General features: G+C 40.9%; 1 protein-coding gene across 5 annotated transcripts in view; it reads right to left on the reverse strand.

Moving 5' to 3' along the window:
- nlrx1 (NLR family member X1) overlaps window positions 1-23277 on the reverse strand; it is a 28474-nt gene that overhangs the window by 1797 nt on the left and 3400 nt on the right. For 3 of the 5 annotated variants that reach the window (XM_067507810.1, XM_067507811.1, XM_067507808.1), the window contains exons 3-12: window positions 19225-19340; window positions 15443-15833; window positions 14955-15186; window positions 12922-14089; window positions 12093-12276; window positions 11763-11858; window positions 10639-10725; window positions 8366-8617; window positions 1918-2128; window positions 1-427 (exon numbers count right to left, since the gene is read on the reverse strand). The exon at window positions 1-427 is cut by the window's left edge and continues 1797 nt beyond it. In XM_067507810.1, the coding sequence (XP_067363911.1) occupies window positions 278-427; window positions 1918-2128; window positions 8366-8617; window positions 10639-10725; window positions 11763-11858; window positions 12093-12276; window positions 12922-14089; window positions 14955-15186; window positions 15443-15833; window positions 19225-19340 (2887 nt within the window). In that variant the 3' untranslated portion in view covers window positions 1-277. Of the gene's footprint in view, window positions 428-1917; window positions 2129-8365; window positions 8618-10638; window positions 10726-11762; window positions 11859-12092; window positions 12277-12921; window positions 14090-14954; window positions 15187-15442; window positions 15834-16252; window positions 16385-19224; window positions 19341-23277 lie in introns of those variants that run through there. The other 2 variants (XM_067507809.1, XM_067507812.1) reach the window with 2 other exon arrangements.

Consider the following 23277-nt stretch of genomic DNA (forward strand, 5'->3'; position numbering starts at 1 on the left):
CACAGTAGCATTTTTATTTTTAACTATTACTATTCAAATCTTCAAGCAATGTGTTTGATTTATTTATTCCCAAAAAATAAAAGTCCCATTTTCTTGTTGTAAACTGACAGGCACACATGGTGCAGCTGAATCATACTATAGCAGTATCATGCTGAGGAGACATCAGTTCTGCTTTCTGAGTTGAAGACGTGCTAAGACAAGGTCAGGAGGATTCTCTTCATGTGAACACACACTGACCTTCTGCCTCACTGCCCTTTCACCTTGTTCCTTCCATGCGTTACTTGCTGTAGCCTGTGGATTGAGGTGCAGTTTCCTTCTCCAGCATCTGTAGAGTCTTTCGAACTCCCTTCTCCACCCTACGAAAATGCAGCCTCTTCCAGAAGTTCGGCTGCTGCTGGCGACCCCACTCCAGATCCCTGAGGAAGGCCTGCACAGAGAGAGGCCCGGTCACTGACACACATTGTTTTTCCAGAGTTGTTTTCATATGTTTCCTGTCAGAAACACCAAACTCTCATAACTGCACAAACTTATTTTAGCCTGATAAAATGTGTGTTTATGAGATTTTATTATTAGCTAAAACAATGCCAACAAAACCCCATATACAATTACTTTGCCTGTTCTGCCTGTTTGTGTGTCCATTTGTCTCCTTCAGTTTTAGCTGAGCAGGACTCTGCAATGTGCATGGCCCAGTACCTCAAGAACACCTGACTGGAGGACCTCACACTGGTGGTCTGTCAGTTCCTGTCAGTCATTCGAATTTGTGGATGTGATATTTTGTGAGCTTATGTTGACCATTATCATCATCCACAGAAACAGTAATCAACAATAATTTAAACCCTGCACTGGTCGAGCTCCGCATTAAAAAAAAATCAAAGGATAACTTTGATCAGTTTGTACATTAATCAATCCCCATACAGAGACTAAAATCAACAAAGAATCTTCTTTACTCTCAGGTAATGTCTGTCAGCCTAGAACCTGAATTAGCATTTGTCTGTGCTGTTGTCTCTGCTGTTGTCCAAAGATGAAACACATTACTCAGACACATCATTCAATCGCATCATTCATGCTAGTTCCTTCTAAAACATGTGGTCAAGCTGTTTAAAAAAATGTTGGGATGTTGGTGCTGAAAAAAAGGAAATCTTGTGCATGTCCAGGTGACACTGAAGTTACATGTCCTGAATGCTGTTTCTGGATACCTGCTCTGTGTATTTGCTCTTCTAATTATTTTAGGAAGTGCCAGATTAAAAACATGCTCCTGGCCAATCAATGGAAGCAGATCTACCTACAAATGGCCTTTGTCACATATGAGCTCCGGACATTGTCTGGACTTGCGTCTCACACTGGTAACACACAGCGGGAGATTCTCCAATCGTCAGAAGCGTCCGCATGTGAGAACCTCTGGTTAATTTCAGTGAGGGGTCAGTGCTCACAGGAGGCACAAGATGAAACTTAGGCTGTGGGAAACAGTGTTTGCATCACTCGATTGCTGTGGCAGTCAAGTGACTTCATTAACATGCTTATCTGCTCACTTTAAATCCTCCCGACAATTCGGGACAGAGCAGAGTCTGGATAATGTCGGGGGCGTCTCACTCGGACATTTGCATTTTCACAAACACTGCCTTTAGATAAACTCAGGAGAATTTCAGGATTGAAGCGCATGTGTGAAAAAGGCTCATGTGTCCTGTGTCTCTCTGGTGATTCAGTGTATTTAGACAAAACTGTTTTGGAAGGAAAAAATACAAATATCGCCCAATGGTCTCCGCTTGTTTGGCTGTTGTGTATTTGGACAAATATGGGGTCTATTGCACAGACAAAAAAACAGACTGCAGAAAGACACTTAACATGAGTAGAGACAAATCATGGTGGGTTTAGTGTCTGTATGAGGATTGTTAAAAGTTTCTTTTATACTGTTTGTACCTTAAGCTGCTCCTGAACATGCTGGCGGTCCCAGGATGAAGCGTTTTCTCGTATCACTCTGAGGATTGGGTGCCAGTCCTCAGAGATGTCTGTGCCCTCAGTGACTGAAGCCAGGACCTTGACACGTCGGTTGCTTCCGCTGTGGTCCTTGGGAAGACTACGGACATAGAGCAACTTCTTCCCCACATCACTGAGAGGGTTCAGATACAAGCTGCACATAAACACAGACATCACATCACATCACATCGACACAGAAACTTGCCATGAATTAGATGTGTGAAAATGTAAATACATTTAACAATGTTTTCAGCATGTCTTTGAAGTCTGCTTATGGATTATTCATGGAGGCTTCTTGCTCCTTGTACAGGCACCAAAGGACAAGCACCAAACTAGGACAGGAGATATACTCAACAAGTAAGTGCTGTTTGAAATGTGTTTGTTGGTTTCAGAGGTAGCTGAGTTTCTGTCATTTTTCTTGAGTCTGCTGATTTAGTCTGTTTTTAATAGAGTTCAGAGCTGTAGGTAGAAAGTTTTGCTCTTCTGGTGAAGTGGATATTTGGTCTGTTGTTGGTGGTAGTTTCAGCTTAGTAATCACCGAGCGTTCACACCTTTGACAAAGGCACAAGTTAGGTTGGTTTCAACGAGGGGGCGGTTTCAGCTGTAGCCAATTAAGACCATATATAAGGCACCTGTTGGGCTGGAGCGTCAGTCCTTGTGTGAAGACTGACTGCAGGAGTCCACTAAGGGAGGACATCAGAACGCACTTTATTTCTAACTTCCTTTTACATCTTCTGTCTCTTTACTTTGCTTCACATTAACCATTCTCTACTCTGAAACGCCAGTTTCTTTGTTTTACCATGTGTTTTCAGCAGACCCCTGTTCTCCTCTGCAGACACAGGAATCATACCACGCGTTCTAATAGCAGACAACATGTTTACCACCTGCGCATTTTCACCCGGTCAACTTTTTTCATTTTCACCAGCCTCTTTTTCTCTTGCCCTGTGGAACTGCCAGTCTGCAATGAACAAGGCCGACTTCATTTCAGCTTTTTCTACACAGTCAGCTGTTCACCTGCTTGCACTTACAGAAACCTGGATCATGCCACAGGACATGACCACCCCAGCTGCACTCTCCACCATTTTTTCCTTCTCTCAAACTCCTCGCTCATCAGGTTGGGGGACAGGACTGGACTTCTCTGGAGTCCTCATCGTCATGGGAGACCTGGACATCCACCTGGACAAACCTCAGGTGGCTGACATGTTTGCTCTTTTATACACATTTGACCTGAGTCTGGTCTTCACTTCTCCGTCCCACAAAGCTGGCAACAACCTCAACCTCATCCTCAACCTTCTGACTGAGGACGACGTATCAACACATCTCTCACAACAGGCACTTTTCCAACCTCACTCAAGCAGGCCCAGATTTCCCCACTGCTCAAAAAGCCTTCTCTTGATCCCTATGTTGTGGAGAATTACCGACCTGTCTCTTCTTCCATTTCTGGCCAAAACAATAGAACGAGCAGTCTCGTTCGAAGCAACACAACATCGGCAGCAACATTGCATCGTCCCCACTAAAGTGACCAGAAATCTGGGGGTCATCATCGAAGAACAACTGAGCTTTAAGGACCACATCTCCTCAGTCTCTAGGGCAGCAGATTTTCCCTCTACAATATCAGGAAGCTCAGACCCTACATCATGGAATTTACAACCCAACTCATTGTACAGACGCTGGTCATATCTCGTCTTGATAACTACAATGCTTTGATAATGGGGTTACCAGTATGTACAATCAAACCCTTGCAGATGATCCAAAATGCAGCAGCTCGCCTCATTTTTAATCAGCCAAAAAAGACCCATGTCACACCACTCTTCAGATCTTTACACTGGCTTCCTGTTGCTGCTCGAATCAGGTTCAAATCTGTTTCTTGCTTACAGGGTGGTGAACTGAACACCTCCTGCTTACCTCAACTCCCTCATTCAGGTGTACAATCCTTCCCGTCCGCTGCAGTCGGCCAATACATGACGTCTGGTGGTCACAGCACCGTACAGAAGACACTAAGCAAAACTCTTCAGTGCAATGATGGTGGAACAAGCTACCAAACCCTGCATGCTCAGCAAACTCACTCCCAATATTCAAAAACTGCTGAAAACAGAACTCTTCCACATCATTGTATGCACTTAAATCTATTCTATTTAAAAAAAAAAAAAAAACCCAACACAACCACTGACAAAGTTTACTACTTTAAATGCTTGTAGCATAATGGTTTTCTTTTATTTATACAGAAACTGTATTTACTACTTACCATTTATTGCACATATACATAGTACCCTCTAAAATATTGGAACAGCAAGGCTAATTTATTTGTTGCTTTACAGCGAAGATGTTTGGGTTTAAAGTCACGTTCGAACAGAACACACTGACCCATCATGACCAAACTGGACCACTATAAACATAAAGAACTGATTAAGAGCAAAGGAAAAGAACTAAAAGGAACCAAATACGAACTCAATGACCAAGTCCCATGAGAAATAAACGAACGGCGGAAAATACTCCATACCATCATGAAACAACACAGACAAAACAAATGTGCATCCCTGACAGAGGACAAACTATACATCAAAGGACAACTCCACCATTACTCCAGTATCACTCCCTGGCTTTTCTAACGAACACAACATTTATCAAAAACCGACCACAACAACATGCAATAACAAAGCCTCCACCACCATTCGGACCAGATGAATATACATATTCTACTGACTTGAATTTGTACAGATTACACATCCTCATCCTGCCTTAATGTCTCCTTTTTTGTTACACTGTGTTTGTACATATATACACTTGTTTGTTTCTCTGGATTATTGTTTTATCACTTGTACCTCACACTCTCTTATCCACATTGGCTGCATGTATTTTCAACACACACTCACACACAAACACAAACACAAACTCACCAACCACACTATTTACCCCTTACCAAAGTTTATGTGTTCTTTATTTCCTACATCTCCTTCTCACTACTCCCTATGCATCAGGATATAATATTCACTTAGGCAGACCAATCATCGCGTCATGTTAATTAAGCTTCTTAATTTACAACCAACCATACAGTCAGTTAAACTAGTATCATGGAATGTGGGTGGCTTCAGAACCCAGAAAAAAAAAATTAAAATTATTAATCGGGGGCGACTCAGGAAGGTAGAGCAGTTGTCCACCAATCTCACAGTTGTTGGTTCAATCCCCGGCTCCTCCGGTCACATGTCGAAGTGTCCTTGAGTAAGACACTGAACCCCAACTTAGTTGCTCTCGGTGAGTGTTGGCCAGCTGCATAGCAGCTTCCCCATCGGTGTAAGAGTGTGAGTGATTGTGAGTGTGAATGGGTGAATAAGAAGCAGTGTAAAGCGCTTTGAGTGCCAATAAGTAGAAAGCGCTATATAAGTGCAGAACATTTACCATTTAGTCATCTGGCTAAGCTAAAAGCTGATATAGGCTTCTTACAGGAAACACATTTGAAGAATGCAGACCTGCCAAACCTAACATTTAAACATTATGACAAAATATTCTCATCAACAGCAAGCAAAGAGGTGCGTTGATATTAATTAAAAAAACATCCCATTAGTCCTCAACACACCTGTGGTTGACTCAGAAGGAAGATTTGTTATTATAAAAATCATCAATTTACCACACAAAGCTGACACTTGTTAACATTTACGATCCATCTTTTTTCCATAATCTATTTTCATTATTATGTGACTCAACAAACATCATTATCACTGAAGACTTTAATACTGTCATAAACCCCATAACTGATCGCTCAAATACATCTGGCAACACAAGAAATTGGCACTTTACAGAAATAATAAAACAATAAATGAATTACAATGGACTCAGTGACAGCTGGAGACTAAATAATCCCACATCTAGAGAACATACTTACTTTTCCCCTCCACATCACACCTTCTCCCAAATTGATTTTTTTCTGTATCAGTAACCCACTCAACAAACAAGTAACTGAAACCACAATTCACTCAATCATAATCAGTGACCACGCACCCATCACCACTCCAAGACAGTGAATTTGATAATCTCAGAAAGAGAGAACGGGCATCCTTTCTGGAAATTAACGACTCTACTGTATGGATACCAAACCATCAGTACTATGGGAAACAGGCAGAGCAGTACTCAGAGGTAAAAGAATATCTTACTCATCATATAATAAAAAACGAGAACAAGAACTGGAAAACAAACTGGAACAACGGATTAAAGAATTAACAAACTCACTCTCCATTAATCCTAGTGAACAAACACAAAATGATTTAAAGAATCATAAAATGCAATATGACAGTATCCTACATAGAAAAAAACACAATCCCTTATTCAGCAACTTAAATATGAACAGTTCCAATATAGCAACAAAACAAGTAAATATTTAACAAATATACTCTAACGTAAAAAAGAAAAAGCAATCATCCCATCCATAAGGAACTCCACAGGTCAAACTGTCAACAACCCGGAGGATATCAATAACGTCTTTCAAAATTTCTCCAGTAAACTATACTCCTCTGATCATAGTGTAATCAGTCAGATATAGACACCTTTGCCAAATGCCAAATAATAAATCACCTGATGGATTTCCAGCAGAGTTCTACAAACACTTCTGGCAAATCTTATCACCATTATTTTACAGAGTCACCACGGAAATAAAATCTACCTCAACAATACCTACACACGAATACAGCCATCATTACCCTTCTACTAAAACCCAACAAAGACCCAACCCATCCTCCCAGTTACCGGCCTCTCTCACTTATCAACACAGATCTAAAGATAATCACTAAAGCACTAGTTACTAGAATAGAGACTCTCATGATAGTCCACCCAGACCAAACAGGATTCATCAAAAAAAAAGGAACCCATCAGACTATGTCCGGAGACTATTTAACCTAATCATCCTGTCACAACAAAAACATACTTAAACTTGTATCATCTTTATAGAACTGCTAGCAGCAGCCATACGACAAAATGTCAGAATTAAAGGAATCCAGGACACAAACACACGTCACAAAATTAGTCTTTCTTCAGATGAAATATTACTACACTTACAAAACCCCTGCAGCTCACTAAAGAAACATTTCATATTATTAATACATTTCCCTAATCTTAAATTACACAATAAATTGGAACAAATCAACAATACTTCAACTCTCTGAAGATGCCTGGGATTCTGCAGCACAGGAACCCTTCCTTCCATTTCATACTGGCAACAATAAATATTTAGGCATTAATATTTCCCCCAGGCTGTCAGAGCTTACCCCTATACCCCTATAATAAAGAAAATAGAAGACGGTCTCAGACGCTGGACAAGCCTTCCAATTTCACTCATTGGACAAATTGCTACAGTAAAAATTAAGATCTTACCACAAATCAACTATTTGTTCTCAATGCTTCCTGTAGCTCCCACAGATAATTGGTTCAAATCACTTGACTCACTAACATGTCACTTTTACTGGAAAAACAAAAAACCTACAATCTCACTGTCAACAGCCTTGCAACTAATTTCCAACATTACCTCCTAGCAACACAACTGCAATACTTAGTCAAATGGATTCAAAAGGATAATTACAACAACTCATGGATAGACCTAGAACAGAATCGATGTAAAGCCATATCAGTCTCAGATCTCGCTTTTATGCCACAATCAGTCAAAAAAAATGCCCTCAAAGTCTGGCACAACCCAGACTTTGAATTACACAATACTCCTATCCACTTTCCAGCCCCTCCCACCCCTCCTCACTTCTCCAATCGATGCACCTTCACAAGCAAACATACACTGTACATAGGTTCACCATATGTCACGCTGTTGTTATGACGTTATGTTTTGTATTGTGTGATTTGTACTGTTTTTGTTGTTTGTACTGTCTGTATTTCAAGAAATGTACAACTGTTGTATAGGTTAGACCCAATAACTGTGCAATGCCTGACTTTTTTCGTCTTTTCTCAGATTCAAAATGACTTGCTTTCTGGGTTTCTGGTTGATATATACTTTTCAAACAATAAATACAGTCTTCATAGGCTATATGTCGAAGTGTCTCTGGCCAAGACACTGAACCGTCAACAGCCCTTTCCCACCCCCAGCTGTGCAGTGCCGGTCCAAGCCCGGTAGAATTTGAGGAGTGTTGTGTCAGGAAGGGCATCGAGGGTAAAAACCACCAAATCCACATGCGGCAATAAGCCGCTGTGGAACCCGAAACTCACGGGATAAGCCAAAAGGACCAAAAAACATAAAACAGTCTTCATAGGCAAAACCCAAAGCTAAATCCAAGACTAGACATTTAGAATTAATTCAAGTTTCTTGTTTCTAACTCTTGTCTTATATCCATCTTTTGATCCTAAACCCCTTTTCATTGTACAGCAAACACAGCTGAAGCTGTAGTGAAGAGCTACTTACTGCACGGTGTGAATGCTGGGGTGCTCCCTGCAGGCTTCCACCAGAGCCAGAGCGGCATCGTCTCCAATGTTGTTATAGGCCACATTGAGCTCCTGAAGACTAGTATGCTTTTTGAGCCTCTTTGCCAGTTCCAGGGCTGCCTCGTCTTCCATCCCAGTGTGCATCAGAGAGAGGTGTGTCAGCGTCTCATTCTGTGGCAGTGCCTCCACCAGGGTGCGGACTCCAGAGTCCAGCAGAGGGTTGTCACACAGACTGGAGAAGACATTGGAAGAAAAAAAATTATTATCAACACACCTGCATTTCTGTCAAAAAATGCAACCTTTCTCTCAGAAAATTGTTCCAGTTGCAAATATTGTGGTATTCACGTGCTTATTGTTGTTGTTTGCACTGGAACAACACAAAAAAACAGAGAAGAAAAGTCAAACCTGATAAAAATTCACACAGGACTCAAAAATGGACTGGACAAAATTATTGGGACCTTGTCAAAATTGTAAGAAATTATTGCTTTTCTAGCATGTGTTGCTCCTCTACTTTGTATTTAGACACACCTGTGGGCAATACAGTAACCACACGTAACCAGTTAAAATGGAAAAAAGTTGACTCAACCTTTGTGTTTTGTGTCACACTGAGCATGTAGAAAAGAAAGAAGTGTAAAGAGGTGTCTGTCAATGTGAGAGAAAAATTGTGGAAAAACATGGACAATCTCAAGGCTACAAGTCCATCTTAGAGATCTTAATGTTCCTGTGTCCACTTTGTGTAATATCATCAAGAGGTTTACAGCCCATGGCACTGTAGCTAACCTCCCTAGACGAGGACGGAAGAGCAAAATGAATGAAAAATTACAACAAAAGATTGTTGAAATGGTGGATAAAGAACCCCAATTAATTTCCAAACAAATTCAAGCTGATCTACAGACACAGGGCACAATAGTGTGAGCTCATACTATCAGTCATCCTCTGAATGACAAAGTATGGTAAGAGACCCAGGAGGACACCACTGCTGACACAAAGCCATAAAAAAGCAAGACTGGAGTTTGACAAAACTTATGTGACAAAACCACAACCACTTTTTGGTAAAGGACATCAAGACACTGTTTACAGTAAAAGAAATGAGGCCCTCAAAGAAAAGATCAGTCCCTTTAGTCAAACATAGTGGAAGTTAAGAGATGTTTTGGGGCTGCTTTGCTGCTACTGGCACTGGAGGCCTTGACCATGTGAACGGTATCATGAAATCTGATGATTACCAAAGAATTTTGGGGCGCAACAAAGTGGCCATTGTCAGAAAGCTGCGTCTCCACCAGAGTTCATGGGTCTTCCAGCAGGACAATGACCCCAAACACACTTCAAAAAGCTCTCAGAAATGGATCCAAACAAAGCCCTGGAGAGTTTTGAAATTGGCAGCAATGAGTCCTGATCTGAACCCCATAGAACACCTGTGGAGAGATCTCAAAACAGCAGTTTCCAAGTTCCCAGTTGGCAGAAGGCCTCCTTCAAATCTGAATGACCTGGAGCAGTTTGCAAAAGAAGAGTGGTCCACAATTCCAGTAGAGGGGCCAAAGAAACTCATTCATGGTTACAGGAGGCGATTGATTTCAGTTCCAAAGTGGGTGCTAGCAAATAATTTTTGGGTTTATGTGGAATTGTCTAATTTTGGACTTTTCTTCAGTTTTTTTGTGTTGTTCAAATGCAAACAATAAGGACATGAATACCAGAACATTTGCAATTGGAACAATTTTCTGAGAGAAGGGTTGAATTTTCTGACAGATCTGCAAGGGTGCCGATATTTTTGGCCACATGTGTGTATATGTATCTCTCTCTCTCTCTCTCTCTATCTATATAGATATAGAATTGGATATAGATATATAGCGGAGTCCAGGAAAACGTCTGCTGCATGAACATTAGTACCACCATGATTGTTGACATGCCAACATATTTCTCTGCTTTGAGACAGCTTTGGAGTTTGATGACTATATTTCTACTGTAAGATGTAACCATCTTCAGAAAAAGCAGGTGATTGTCTGCATGAACTAATAGAACATTAAATTCTAAGAAACTGTCTTTGAATGATAGTGTTTGGTTTTATGTATCCATCACTGAAGTCAGCAGTTACAATGTACTTTTTCTGTACTTTCCTGGTTTAAATTTCAAAAGAAGCAGCATCTGTACAGCAAAGCTGAATCATATTCACAGTGTGCCTATTTATAACTTGACTTAGTAAAAGCCCTAATGTACTAAGTATTTAACAATTAAAAATCAAATTAAGTTTAGCCTTACTGTAGAGATCTAACATCACTCTTGGGGTCTAGTAGCAAATCTCTCAGGATGATGCAGGACTCAGGACCCAGGCTGTTAAACTGCAGACTAGAGACAAACACACACAGTTGATACATGCTAGAAAAACATGGGATTCATCTAGTCAATCAAAAATACACAGCAGTAATGAAGACTGTATTTTACACTGTAGTAACTCAGTTAATGGTTAGGATCTGAAACACTTTTAAAAGATTTTATGTGACTGCATATACAGTATACAAACTCTCACTTTCCAAAAATGTAGGACATTGTGCAAAATGTAAATAATTTGAAAAAATATTTTTGATGGTAAATAGCACAAATACTGAAAAAATACCTGCATTCCTAGAAGCTGCAGTGAATCGCTTTGTAGGAGCCTTTTGTTCACTGTGTAATTTCACTATAGAGACCAGTAGGTGTCACTGTTGTAATGTAGTGAGCAATTAATAGTTCAACGATAGAGCAGAGCTTTAATGGGCCTTGCAGTTATTGGAACGATAACAACAAATTTAATTGGAGCAAATACTGTTCAACATATAAATTAAATTTCTAAGTTTCAGTACTTAATGTTGTGTCCTTACTATTTACAAAAAAAGTTTAAATAATTTGCAAAGCACTGTAATCACTTTTTGTTCATGTGTTACTGAGTTTCTTAACTCTATTGTAAATGAGTTTTGTATTTCACTGTCAAGACATCCCCTGTGCAGACCCAAACCAAAAAGTGTGATTTAATTTCTTATGATTATGGTATAATTTGTCAGCTGTATATGCCCCTGTTTGGCTGAGGAAAGGCTCCATACTGTATGAGACATGCCTCCCTGAGCCTAGTGTGAACACCAGCTGTTTCTAATGTTGTTGCTGATTTAAAACCTAGATTCAGATATTTGTGACCCTCATCTATTTACAAAGTACAGGTTGTTCAAACACTATTCTTGAATGTGATACAGAAACATCCATCTCCTTAGAACTGAAGCAGTAGTGGGTACAGTACTGGTACATTGTGTACACTGTTTAGCATCAGGCAAAAACCCATCTTTTCCATAACAATTGTTTTCTTAGTCTAAAATCTTCACTGCAAACCACAATAGTTTTGGTCTTTGCCTCACTTGAGGTTACGTGTGTGTCTGAAGGCAGGACACAAGATCTGAAGCATGTCATTAGTCAGGAGACAGGAGGACAGGTCCAGCTTTTCAAGGTAATAACTACAGGGGGACAACATACATAACAATGTTAAACAATAATCTTATCATTTAAATACAGAGACACTGAAAACACTAATACTGCTGATACTACTAATAGTTTCAGCATGCCAGTACATTTAGCAAGTTATCAAGTTCCTCAGCAAACATACAGCTAATATACAGAAAATACAGCACAAAATAAGTAACTTCACAAATCTTTGTCTAGTTTATCTACTTTAAAACATTCCACTTTACCTTGCAGGGGTGCATGAAAGCACAGAACTCAGCACGAAGCACTTGAGTGACGTCATTCGAATGTTGGTGAGGGGGATGCTTCTGATTGAGGACAGAACCTCTGCAGTCACTCTTGGGTTCTGAAACTCATACAGAAGGACCAGCAGATCCATCAGCTCCTCTGGAGGTTGTGGCTTGCTGAGCTCTAGCATTAAATAGGGAAGTCAAATTGTTGTCCATAAAACCTTCTGACAGCAGAGTTAAAGTGCATCCGAGGAGCACATAAATGCAACAGATTCCACAATTCTTCGGTTAGGCTGGGCTCAACCACTTTACCTAAATGGATCCAGTATCAGTTTAGTCAATGATAATATCCTGTTTAGTAAATGGGCCAAAGCTCAATGTAAGGGATTGTATTTTCAAGCTGGCCTTAATACAAAATTTAGACGTCTGTAATCAACAGGTCTTGGACACCACTAACTGTTCCTGCTTTTTACAGTGTTGTGAATGTTTTGGAACACGTCTCCAATATACGGTATGCGAACAACATGTGCTATACAGTCCTTGCTCCATGCTTTTATAAGTTCAGCTGAGATTCATTAAATGCCCCCCCGAAACTATATATTTAGTATCTTAGTTAGGGACGGGAATTAAGAACCTAATGCATTTGAAAATTCATAAGGGTATGTCTCTATAGTAAATTCCAAGATATTTACAGTTCAAAGCACACATGATGGATAGTCCAACAAATAGCATCAATGTCCTATTTAAACTAAGGTAAGCTAAACATTTTCAGACATGACAACGAAACATACTGTATAAAACAGACAGTAAATAGAATGTATATTACCTCTGACAAGGTACTTTCTAAGGGCGCCTGTGATCTGGGCAACAGTGGTGCTCTGAATGCTGCAGCCAATTTGCTGGAGAAGAACACGGTTACCATAATGCAACAGTCCACCCATGAAGATGGGGTACAGCTCAAAAGGCTTGCCTTCACTGTACTGTTTTGTCTGAGGGCCATGTACTCCCAGGAGGCTTTGCTCCACCTGATCCAGGACATCCTCGTTGTAGCTATCCTCGGTGCGGAACAACTCAGCTGCCATGGTTCTGGCTATGCTGCCTTTATTGTAACTGCTGATTTTCTCATAAAGCTTTGGAAAAAGCTTGAGAAGGTTGAACACAGCAAATATTCTGAGAGGAATGAATTTAGAGAGAATGTTAAAGAGGGCAGTGACATCTTCACTTGCCTGACCAATGGCCATAGACACCTGACTGGTGAACTTCTCCAGAGCAGATTTGTTCTCTCCCAGTACCACGTACAGAGCTGCCAGGTACTCCTGCATGGCTGGGACTGCAAATACATAACGCCTCTGGTCATGCTCATCTGGTATTTCTGGTAAATTCTTAACATTTTCTACACAGGGAGCCAAGAAGAAGTCTAGCACATCAGTCCGAAACATGGCAAGCTGACGTAGCTCCTCATCCGTCTTGGTTTTACCTCCAATCCACTGTTCCAGGTCCTTCTCAGAGAAGGACGTGCGTTTGTATGTCACACCATCAAACGCCAGTTTACCAACTGTGCGAACAACATACAACATCAGAGAACTTTGGTGCTCCTGAATGGGCACATTTGTTCCCATTCCTGTGCCAAGCACCTCACCCCCAAAGTTAAGCCTGAGGAAACTGGTGTATATGCCAGTCAGTGTGCGGATGGGTGCATTAGCATCAGTGAAGTGGAGGAAGTGTAAGTTAGCACATGTAAGCCAGCAGTAAGAGGGGAGAAAGCAGGCTGCAGCCAGCTGGGTTTGACTCTGGAGGTTTAGGTACAGGAGCTCTATAAGAGCATGGGCCTCCTGGTTCCGACCAGTCTCCTTGCTATGCTGCAATAGGCGGCTGGTGAAGTATGCCCGCTGGCGGTCTGGGTCATTGAAGCCACAAATCTGTGCATAGCGGCTCACGTACTTCTGAGGGATACGGTCAACGGCGGACAGCCTCGTGGTAACCAAGATGTTCGCCTGTGAAACATACAGAAGAAAATTCTCTATTTACGAACAAGAAATATTAAAATCAAGACATATCCGAAATGAACAAGGATTAAAAATATACATTTTTTGATTACTAAGATCTGTAAACTGTTGGCCTGGGTGCACTTCACTTATTTTCAACAGTAAACAATGAGCTGTGGTATATTGGCACAATCTCAACTATTTTTGCAAATCCAACAAATCCCCGTATGTCCTGTACGACCTAGCATTTCTGTCTAATCACTGCAACGTTAACATACTCTGTACTGTGAGGTAAACTGTTTTGCACTCTGTACACAAACAAAATTCATTGATTAACACTTTTCTACTGCAAATCAGAACGGCTGAAACATGCAGACAACAACAAATCCCAGTGACCGAGGCTGTTGCATCCAGACCTACTGCAAGTGCAGAAAGAATCAAGGTTAAATGAGCATGGTTAGTGGTAATTATGCTGTTGTATAACTTACAGTGATTTACTGGAACTGATTACTAAACTTCTGACTGGAACAGATGATTGCTCTTTTTGATATTTAATTATATTTAAAAAAGAATCCAAAATCTCATCTGAACTCATTGCAAAATATGTGAACATTTTAGAAAAGTTCCTGTGAAATTCCTAATTTTATGCTGCAACAATCATTAAAGAAAGAATCAGCAAAATCCTGAAGGATAGAATCCTGGATAAATAACTTTAAACACACACACACACACTTGGCAAGTGTCTGATATCTGCCAAACCTGACCCCAACCATTCCACTCTGTGTCAACCTGTATATCTAATAATACCAATATTGATTCAGAGAAACGGAAGAGAAAAAACTAACACCTGTGGGCATAGTGATTTGTCTCTTACCTCAGGCAGAAGGTATTTCCTCAGCAGGTTCACCACCACTACATCTGGAGGTAGTGCCTCATTAGGGTCACTACAGAGCTCTGTCGAACCAATACGGAAGTCCAGATTCATCTTCTCCATCCCATTGAAGAGGAAGAGCACATCCTTGGCCTGGTTTCCCTCCCCACTGAGCAGGGGGTGTTTTTTCAGGTGGAGGTACTTTCTGCTCACCAGGTCCCTTAAAGAAGCTGCCCTGTGTTGTGAGGGTGTGTTGTCAGTGTACAACATCAGTCAATGGCCCTCATGCAAGAAAATATTTATATATTTGTCGCACATTTCTCTTAATGTTTCCTGTGAGGTGGCTTTGTGAAAAGGAATTTATAGGAAAAGTAAGTAAGATCCCCTCCACAGTAAAGATAATAATTCTACTAATTACTGATTTTATTATTAAATATACTAACTTTTGTAATCACACATATGTGACACTAAGTAAGAAAAAGCCATCTTACTTTGACAGCTGGCTGAGGTCCTCACACGTGAAAGGCACCAATAGCTTGAAGTGATTAAAGGTGGTCCCACTGCACCAGTCCAGGACTAGTTTTCGGACGACTGTACTTTTCCCTGTTCCCACAGCACCATAGAGCAGCACATTGAGCCCCCGACCCTCAGTGCAGGCATCAGTGGCGTCAAAGAGCTGTTCCACCGTTAAAGAGGGGCTGGAAGTGGTCTGAGTTTGAAAAGAGGAGCCAAGCAGTCTTGCTCTCTCCTCAGGCTTTCTTTCCAGGATCAGTGGATCCACATGCATGGTTTCTGGGCTAAAGTAACCTCCAAACTGTTTTTCCTCCTGAGGAAGGTGGCTGAACCACAGAAAAAGCTTCTTCTTATGGATCTCGATAGGGTCTATGGTGAGAGAGAAACAAGAAGTGTGTTCTAACACATTAAGGTATTCTCTGTTCAGCTAGGCAATACATGTAATGAATGTGTTTAATTAAAATTTCTGTTTTTGAATGAGATAAAAAAAAAAATGTCCATATTAAAAAAAAAAGGTTGTTATGTCTTCTGCTATCACTCAAATAGTAGCACCAGTATTATTCAATTGAATTCAACTTTTTTATATAGCACCAATTCACATATCATATCAAGGCACTTTAAAGAATAAAGTCAAGACTATGGCGCAGGAAGGTAGCGGTTGTCCACCAATCTTACAGTTGAGATGAGTGTGTGTGTGATTGTCAGTGTGAATGGGTGAATAAGAAGCAGTGTAAAGTGCTTTGAGGGCCAATAGGTAGAAAAGCGCTATATAAGTGCAGAACATTTACCATTTACTATAAAGATGTATTGAGAAAACCCAACAATTCCCCCTTGAGCAAGCCCTAGGATACAGCGGAGAGGAAAAACTCCCTTTAACGGAAGAAACCTCCAGCAGAACCAGGCTCAGGGTGGACGGCCATCTGCTTTGAACGGTTGGGGTAAGTGGAAAGTGGAAAGAGAAAAGAAAAAGAGCAACAAAATCAACAACAAAACATCGGGCAGATTGGTAGGACCAGTAGCTGCACACTGGAAAACACACAGAGTTAAATCCCGGGGACACCTGCAGAAAAGGAGAGAGAGAGGGCGACAGAGAAAGACAAAGAAGAACTACGGGAGAAAACATACAGAGTTAACGTCATATAGTGGTGGTAATTGTGAGGTGAGAGGAGAGGAGAGAAGGTCAAGAGGAGGAAAGGAGCTCAGTGAATCAGGGGGTGGGTCCCCCAGAAGACTAAGCCTATAGCAGCATAATTAACTATAAGCTTTATCAAAGACGGACGTTTTAAGCCTAGACTTAAAAGTAGAGAGGGTGTCTGCTTCCCGAATCTGAACTGGGCGCTGGTTCACTGGAGAGGAGCTTGATAGATAAAGGCTCTACTTCACATTCTACCTTTGGAAAATCAGGGAACCTCAAGTAGGCCTGCATTCTGAGATCGAAGTGGTCTCTGGTATGATATGGGTGGGATGATATGGTGATATGAGATCTTCTATATATGATGGAGCCTGACCGTTCAGAGCTTTCTATGTAAGAAGCAGGGTTTTAAATTCTATTCTAGATTTAATGGGAAGCCAATGGAGAGAAGCTAGTGAAGATGAAATATGATCTCTCTTGCTAGTTCCAGTCAGCACTCTTGCTGCAGCATTTTGGATTAATTGCAGGCTCTTTAGTTTCTGGGGCATCCTGAAACTAGGGAATTAAAGTAGTCCAACCTAGAAGCATGGACTAGTTTTTCTGCACCACTTTGAGACAGGATGCTCCTAATTTTGGCCATGTTCCATAGGTGGAAGAAGACTGTCCTATTCAATTCAATTCAATTCAACTTTATTTATATAGCGCCAATTCACAACAAAGTCATCTCAGGGCACTACAGAATAAAGTGAAGATTATAAAGATGTATAAAGAGAACCCAACAATTCCCCCTAGAGCAAGCCATAGGCAACAGTGGAGAGGAAAAACTCCCTTTAACGAAAGAAACCTCCAGCAGAACCAGGCTCAGTGTGGACGGCCATCTGCCTCGACCGGTTGTGTGGAAAGGGGAGAGAGAAAAGAACAGAGCAACAAAAAGCAACAACAAAACATCGGGCAGATTGGTAGGACCAGTAGCTGCACGCTGGAAGACACACAGCTTCAAACCCAAGGACACCTGCAGAAAGGGACAGAGAGAGGGGGACAGACAAAGACAAAGACAACTACGGGAGCTCAGTGCATCGGGGGGTGTCCCCCAGCAGTCTAAGCCTATGGCAGCATAACTATAACTAACTATATGCTTCAATGCTTTATTAAAGAGGAAGGTTTTAAGCCTAGACTTAAAAGTAGAGAGGGTGTCTGCTTCCTGAATCTGAACTGGGAGCTGGTTCCTCACATTCTACCTTTGGAAATTCTGGGAACCACAAGAAGGCCTGCATTCTGAGATCGAAGTGGTCTACTGGGATGATATGGTGCTATGAGATCTTCTATATATGATGGAGCCTGACCATTTAGAGCTTTATATGTAAGAAGCAGGGTTTTAAATTCTATTCTAGATTTAATGGGTAGAGATTTGTTTTATATGTGAGGTAAAGGACAAATACTGGTCAAAGATAACTCCAAGGTTCCTTGCAGTAGTACTCGAGGAAATGGAAATTTATGGCATGTTTTCTAATGTTGTTGCCTAAAGGAGACATATATAAAGTAAAAAGTATTGGTCCTAACACAGAGCCTTGTGGAACGCCATAGCTAACCTTTGTGTGCATGGAGGAATTATCATCAACATGAAAAAATTGAAGTCTATCAGACAGAGAAGATTTAAACTGACCTAGTGCAGTTCCCTTAATCCCAATTTTATGTTCCAGTCTCTGTAATAAAATGTTGTGATCAATGGTACCAAATGCAGCACTAAGATCTAACAGAACAAGTATAGAGACTAGTTCATTATCTGATGCATTATCTGGGAGCCATAGAAACTACAGACAGCAATTAATACCAAAGAAACGTTGTCATGTTGATTTGGAAATAGCATACATCTCTTTGTGCAAGTTTTACATTTGTAAAGTAACACCATGCGTAAATAAAAGCCATAGAATTATCCATCTCTACTGTGTGATGGTGGGCTGTTTGAAACTATTCAGAAACAGTACAGAGTGTAGGTCACCTGTGTTTTGGAAGTGTTTAGAGCCCAGTGTGCACTTGGATAGGTCTTACTTTTTTGTTGTTGTTGCACACCTGCTCTTAGTGATATTCTTTACAATGTTTAAATATGTAAAAGGAGAACAGAAATAGTGAATAGGATTAGTAATAATTTTAGTAGTTACTGGGGAATTGCCTATAGGTTTAATAATTTAATAATCCATTTGACTGTTTTATTGTTTATATAGACAAAAATAAAATGTGAGTTGTCCAGGCCACTGAAAAACTTGATCTGAACTGATCTCAGCATTGATGCTGATATGAGATAATTTCTGTCTAGTCAGAGCACTTTATTAAAGCAGAATATTCTGACTGAAGGCATCAGATGCCCAGATATTCTAATATGGGTAAAGCTTAAAAACCACCGGAAGAGCAGACTAACTAAGACTAAAGAATGTGAGCAACAAGATGCCATCATATGAACTCCTCCAGATGATCATTTGATGGAGTTTTTCAGCTTGAAACAGAGAGATATTTTAATTTAGGAAGGGCAGGGGAAAAAACTCCCCCAGCCAGAACCATATGATGCAGGTTAAAAATTGGTGAATTTGCCTTTAAGGAAATAGTAATGAAGCTTCAAACTGAACTTTGTACCTGCATTGGACATGGTGGTGGAGCAGAAAGTCCTTAAGTGAAAGCCATTGGTGGAGCAGAGTAAAACATCCACCCTCCTCTTGCACCTCCATGTTGCATGCAGCTGACTCAGTTGTCTGAGAAACACAACAAATAATACATCAAATGGGTACAGTTGGTATAGTGCACAATCCATATAGGATCCAAATCAAATAAAACAAGCTTGAAAAGTTAATTTAATTCCACATTCAACTCTTTCCACACTATGTCAGTTAGTAAAATTCATAGATCATCAAACATCAAAAGATGGCTTAATTGCAGCTGTTAGTGGCTTGTAGGCTTGTCAGTATACCTGCTACAACCTGCAAGCTGCCTGACATCCACGCAAACCAACAAAGTTTATGCCCTGTAATTCAAGCAGGACATGTCTAATGCTTTTTCTGAGAAATCCACACTCAGTAAGCTCTAACTGGCCCTGCAGGTTAGGGAGAACTTCCTTGTATTGCAGTATACAGACTGAAGAGGGAATATGAAGCAACATAAGTGACTTCATATGATACCAAGCATATTAGAGATGAACACTATCATGAGGCCACATATTCTTTTAATAAGAAAAAAAAAAAGAAAGTTAAATGCACCTTTTTTATTATCATCATCCTATAATTATCACCTTTTCATATCTCAGTAGTAGAGTTCAAACTGTTAAAGGCTTCTAGATCAATATACATATTGACCCAAAATATTATACCCATTGCCTTTGAAACTGTGTACTGGTAATGCACATTTCTATGCTGAGTGGTTTTTGCCTTTGGCACAACAGCAAATTCGCCCTTCTTCAGACTACAGCAGCAGACCTGACAGTTTTTTTTTTTTCTAAATCCAGAGTTTATTGGAATAGCTTTATTGCAATGTTTAAATTCTTAAGGTTCATTGTTTATCAATCAATAAAAGTCTGGTTTTCAAAGGTTTTTGAAATTGAAGACAGATCGTGATGCCCTCGGAATCCTGCAGCACAGTTTCAGTAAATGCAAAACAATTGACTATGGTCAGAAGAAAATAAACTACTTTTGTACTTAGCACAAAGAAGCCCACTATTAGCTTTACTTAATTACCAAGATGAGGTAATTCAATGAGCTGTTCAGGATCAACCTGCAATACAACTGAATCTGACTATAGCCCTATACCAGGTGTATGAACCAACCAGGGTTTCCTCAGTTTTTTGTTTATGTTGTGTAATGTGTTACGTTTATGAGTACTGATGATGTCATTAGTCACTATGGCTTTTATGGTTGCCTTTGTAGTTTACCTTTTAAGTTTGTTGTCCAGTTGTCAAGGAAAAAATGCATAGCAATGTGTTATTACAAGATAGTTCAGTTCAGCTCAGCTACTGAAGGGAGCAGATGTGGACTACAAGAACTGGAGCAAAGGAACTGACTACAAGGTAGTGTTGACCGCAACAAGGTAGAAGTGAAAGGTTCAGTGTGTAGTTGTGGAGGCATGGGGGAGGGTTTCTTACCAACTTCTATGGGTTCAGCCATACTTTGAGAAATGGGTTCTGTGGATTTAGCCATACTTTGGGAAACTTGTTGATAATGTTTGTTACCTGTTTGTGAGATTACTGTTCTTAAACTTGTATTTACAATTAGTCCGTTATTGGCTAAGTTTAGAGACAAATACAATAAATTTCCACATGTAACAATATCCGGAGTGAAGTACTTGTTGGACCATCAGATACGAGTAAGATCGCCTCTACATTATTAAGAAACCTTTTCTACATGGGCTAAAAACGCTTCTCAGCGACTAATGGAAGAAGTTGATCCTGCTAGCGTGGAAATGCAACAGGCAAAGCCAAGTCTTAAGGCCAAAGAGAAGGCTTTGCAAAATCTGATAGACACAAGAAAGGTCAAGTTGGACCCGCTGGTGAAACAGCAAGAGACGTCGTTTAATGGAGGATGACGACTGCGTGGAGGAGCTGGAAAACAAACTGTTGACAGAGTTCAACCAATTGTTTGGTGAGTCTACGAGATACAAATACCTCAGTCAAAGAAGCAACGATTAGAGCAAAGAAAGAACAATTGGAAATGAAGGCTGCTCTTGCAGCAGCTAATGCTCAAATTCAGATCTTAAGGAAACATAGAGGGTCCGTGGCGTCATGTGGTTCAAAAATTAGCAATGACAACATCAAGCGTAGTCAGACACAGACAACATATGCAAGGGACAAAGTACCTGTCAATGCGACTGTAAAATGTGAGGAAGCAAGAGACAAACCTATTATGGGGTGTTTCAGTGCTGGTTACAGTGGGAGTGTAAAGGCAGAGACTCACCTCAAGTGCTAGTAGCCATTTTCCAGTATCAAAAGGTCAACATGTTATCACGCTTTAATGAGGGTTTTGGATTAGACCCAGAAAAGCGCAGAGCACAGAGGACTTGGAAGGAAAAACAGTTTATTAATCGCAAGTCAATGTAACCGGGGGAGGAGACTTGGGACCGGAGAGGGAGGCGGAGGTGGCCGGGAAGCGGTAGGGGGCTCTGAGGAGAGGTGAGTGACAATATATGGCATGGGGAAAATAGGCAGGATAAGTGATCTTACTGTGGGCGGAGGTGTGGAGCTACGGCGGAGATCAGGTAGGGCAGGAGAGGAGCACAGCAGGAGACCAGGAAGGGTGGGAGCACATTCTTGGATCCTGGCACCATGGCTCGTTTTGCACAGATAAACTTGAGTTGAATCTACATGGGAAAAAGTTTACCTTCTCCTTACAACTATGGGGGAAAACAAGGCCATGACCAGTAACATGGTAACAGAGTTTAAGTAAGTCACCTTGAATCACATAACTTTGTAGAGCTAAATGAGGATTTTTCACAAAAGGGCATTCCACTGAGCAAGAAGATGTAGATAAGTGCCCGCATCTTAAACCTCTCATTAGCGCAGAAATAGGACTGTTGATTGGAACTAATGTTGCCAAGGTGATAGAACCAGAGGAAGTAATTCCTAGCATCAACAATGGGCCTTATGCAGGCAGAACTATGCTCGGTTAGACAGACAATGGGCCACTGAAAGACCTAATCTCCCATTAAAGGATTTGGACAATAAAATGCCAAACAATCATGCCGTAGTAGAACAACACGCTACAACTCTGAAGAGGAAGTTTCTCAGGAATCCCTCATTTAGGGTGTAGTATATTGCATTCATGAATGATACGATCACCAAAGAATATGCAGTGAAGGTTCCAGATTAGGACCTTGGCCGCAGTGATGGAAAGGTTTGGTACATTCCTCATCATGGGGTTTATCACCCTAAAAAGCTTAAGCTTCATTTGGTGTTTGACTGTGGCACGTCTTATCAGGGAACCTCGAACCATGAGCAGCTCCTTCAAGGACCAAATCTTACTAGCACAATAATTGGAGTTCTGACTAGGCTTCATTAGGAGCCTGTGGAAATAGAGGCGGATGTGGAAGCTATGTTCCACCAGGTAAAGGTCCCATCAGAAGACGCTGACCTACTCAGATTCTTGTGGTGGCCAGATGGTGAAGTTAGTGAGCCGATGGCAGAATACATGATGGAGGTGCATCTGTTCGGAGCCACTTCATCTCCCTATTGTGCTAGCTCTGCTCTCAGGCGATGCGCAGAAGACGACACACATCTGATTGATGCCTGCACATTAAATATGGTGCTGCAAAATTTTTATTTGGAAGACTGTCCAAATAAAAACTGCCCATTGGGCGAGTCTCTTTACCATAGTTTGAAGACTATATGTCAGACGGGTGGCTTCAGATTAAATAAGTGGATCAGCAGAAGAGGCGAAGGCGATAGAAATAATGGACCTAGATCTGGATCAAAATGCACTTCCAATATTAAGGGTATTGGGTGTGTAATGCTGCATTCTGTGAGATCCATTCAAGTTCAGCGTCATTATTCAAAGTAAGCCCCCCACCAGAAGAGGGATTTTATACATGCTGAGCACAGTGTATGACCCATTAAGAATGCTTGCACCTGTGAATTTATATGATAGGAGAATTATGCAGGAGCTTTGTACGATGAGACAGGGATGAGATGGGACGGTGCCTGAACATCTT

Source organism: Channa argus, chromosome 6 (assembly GCF_033026475.1).
Source record: "Channa argus isolate prfri chromosome 6, Channa argus male v1.0, whole genome shotgun sequence".
Classification (NCBI taxonomy): Eukaryota; Metazoa; Chordata; class Actinopteri; order Anabantiformes; family Channidae; genus Channa; species Channa argus.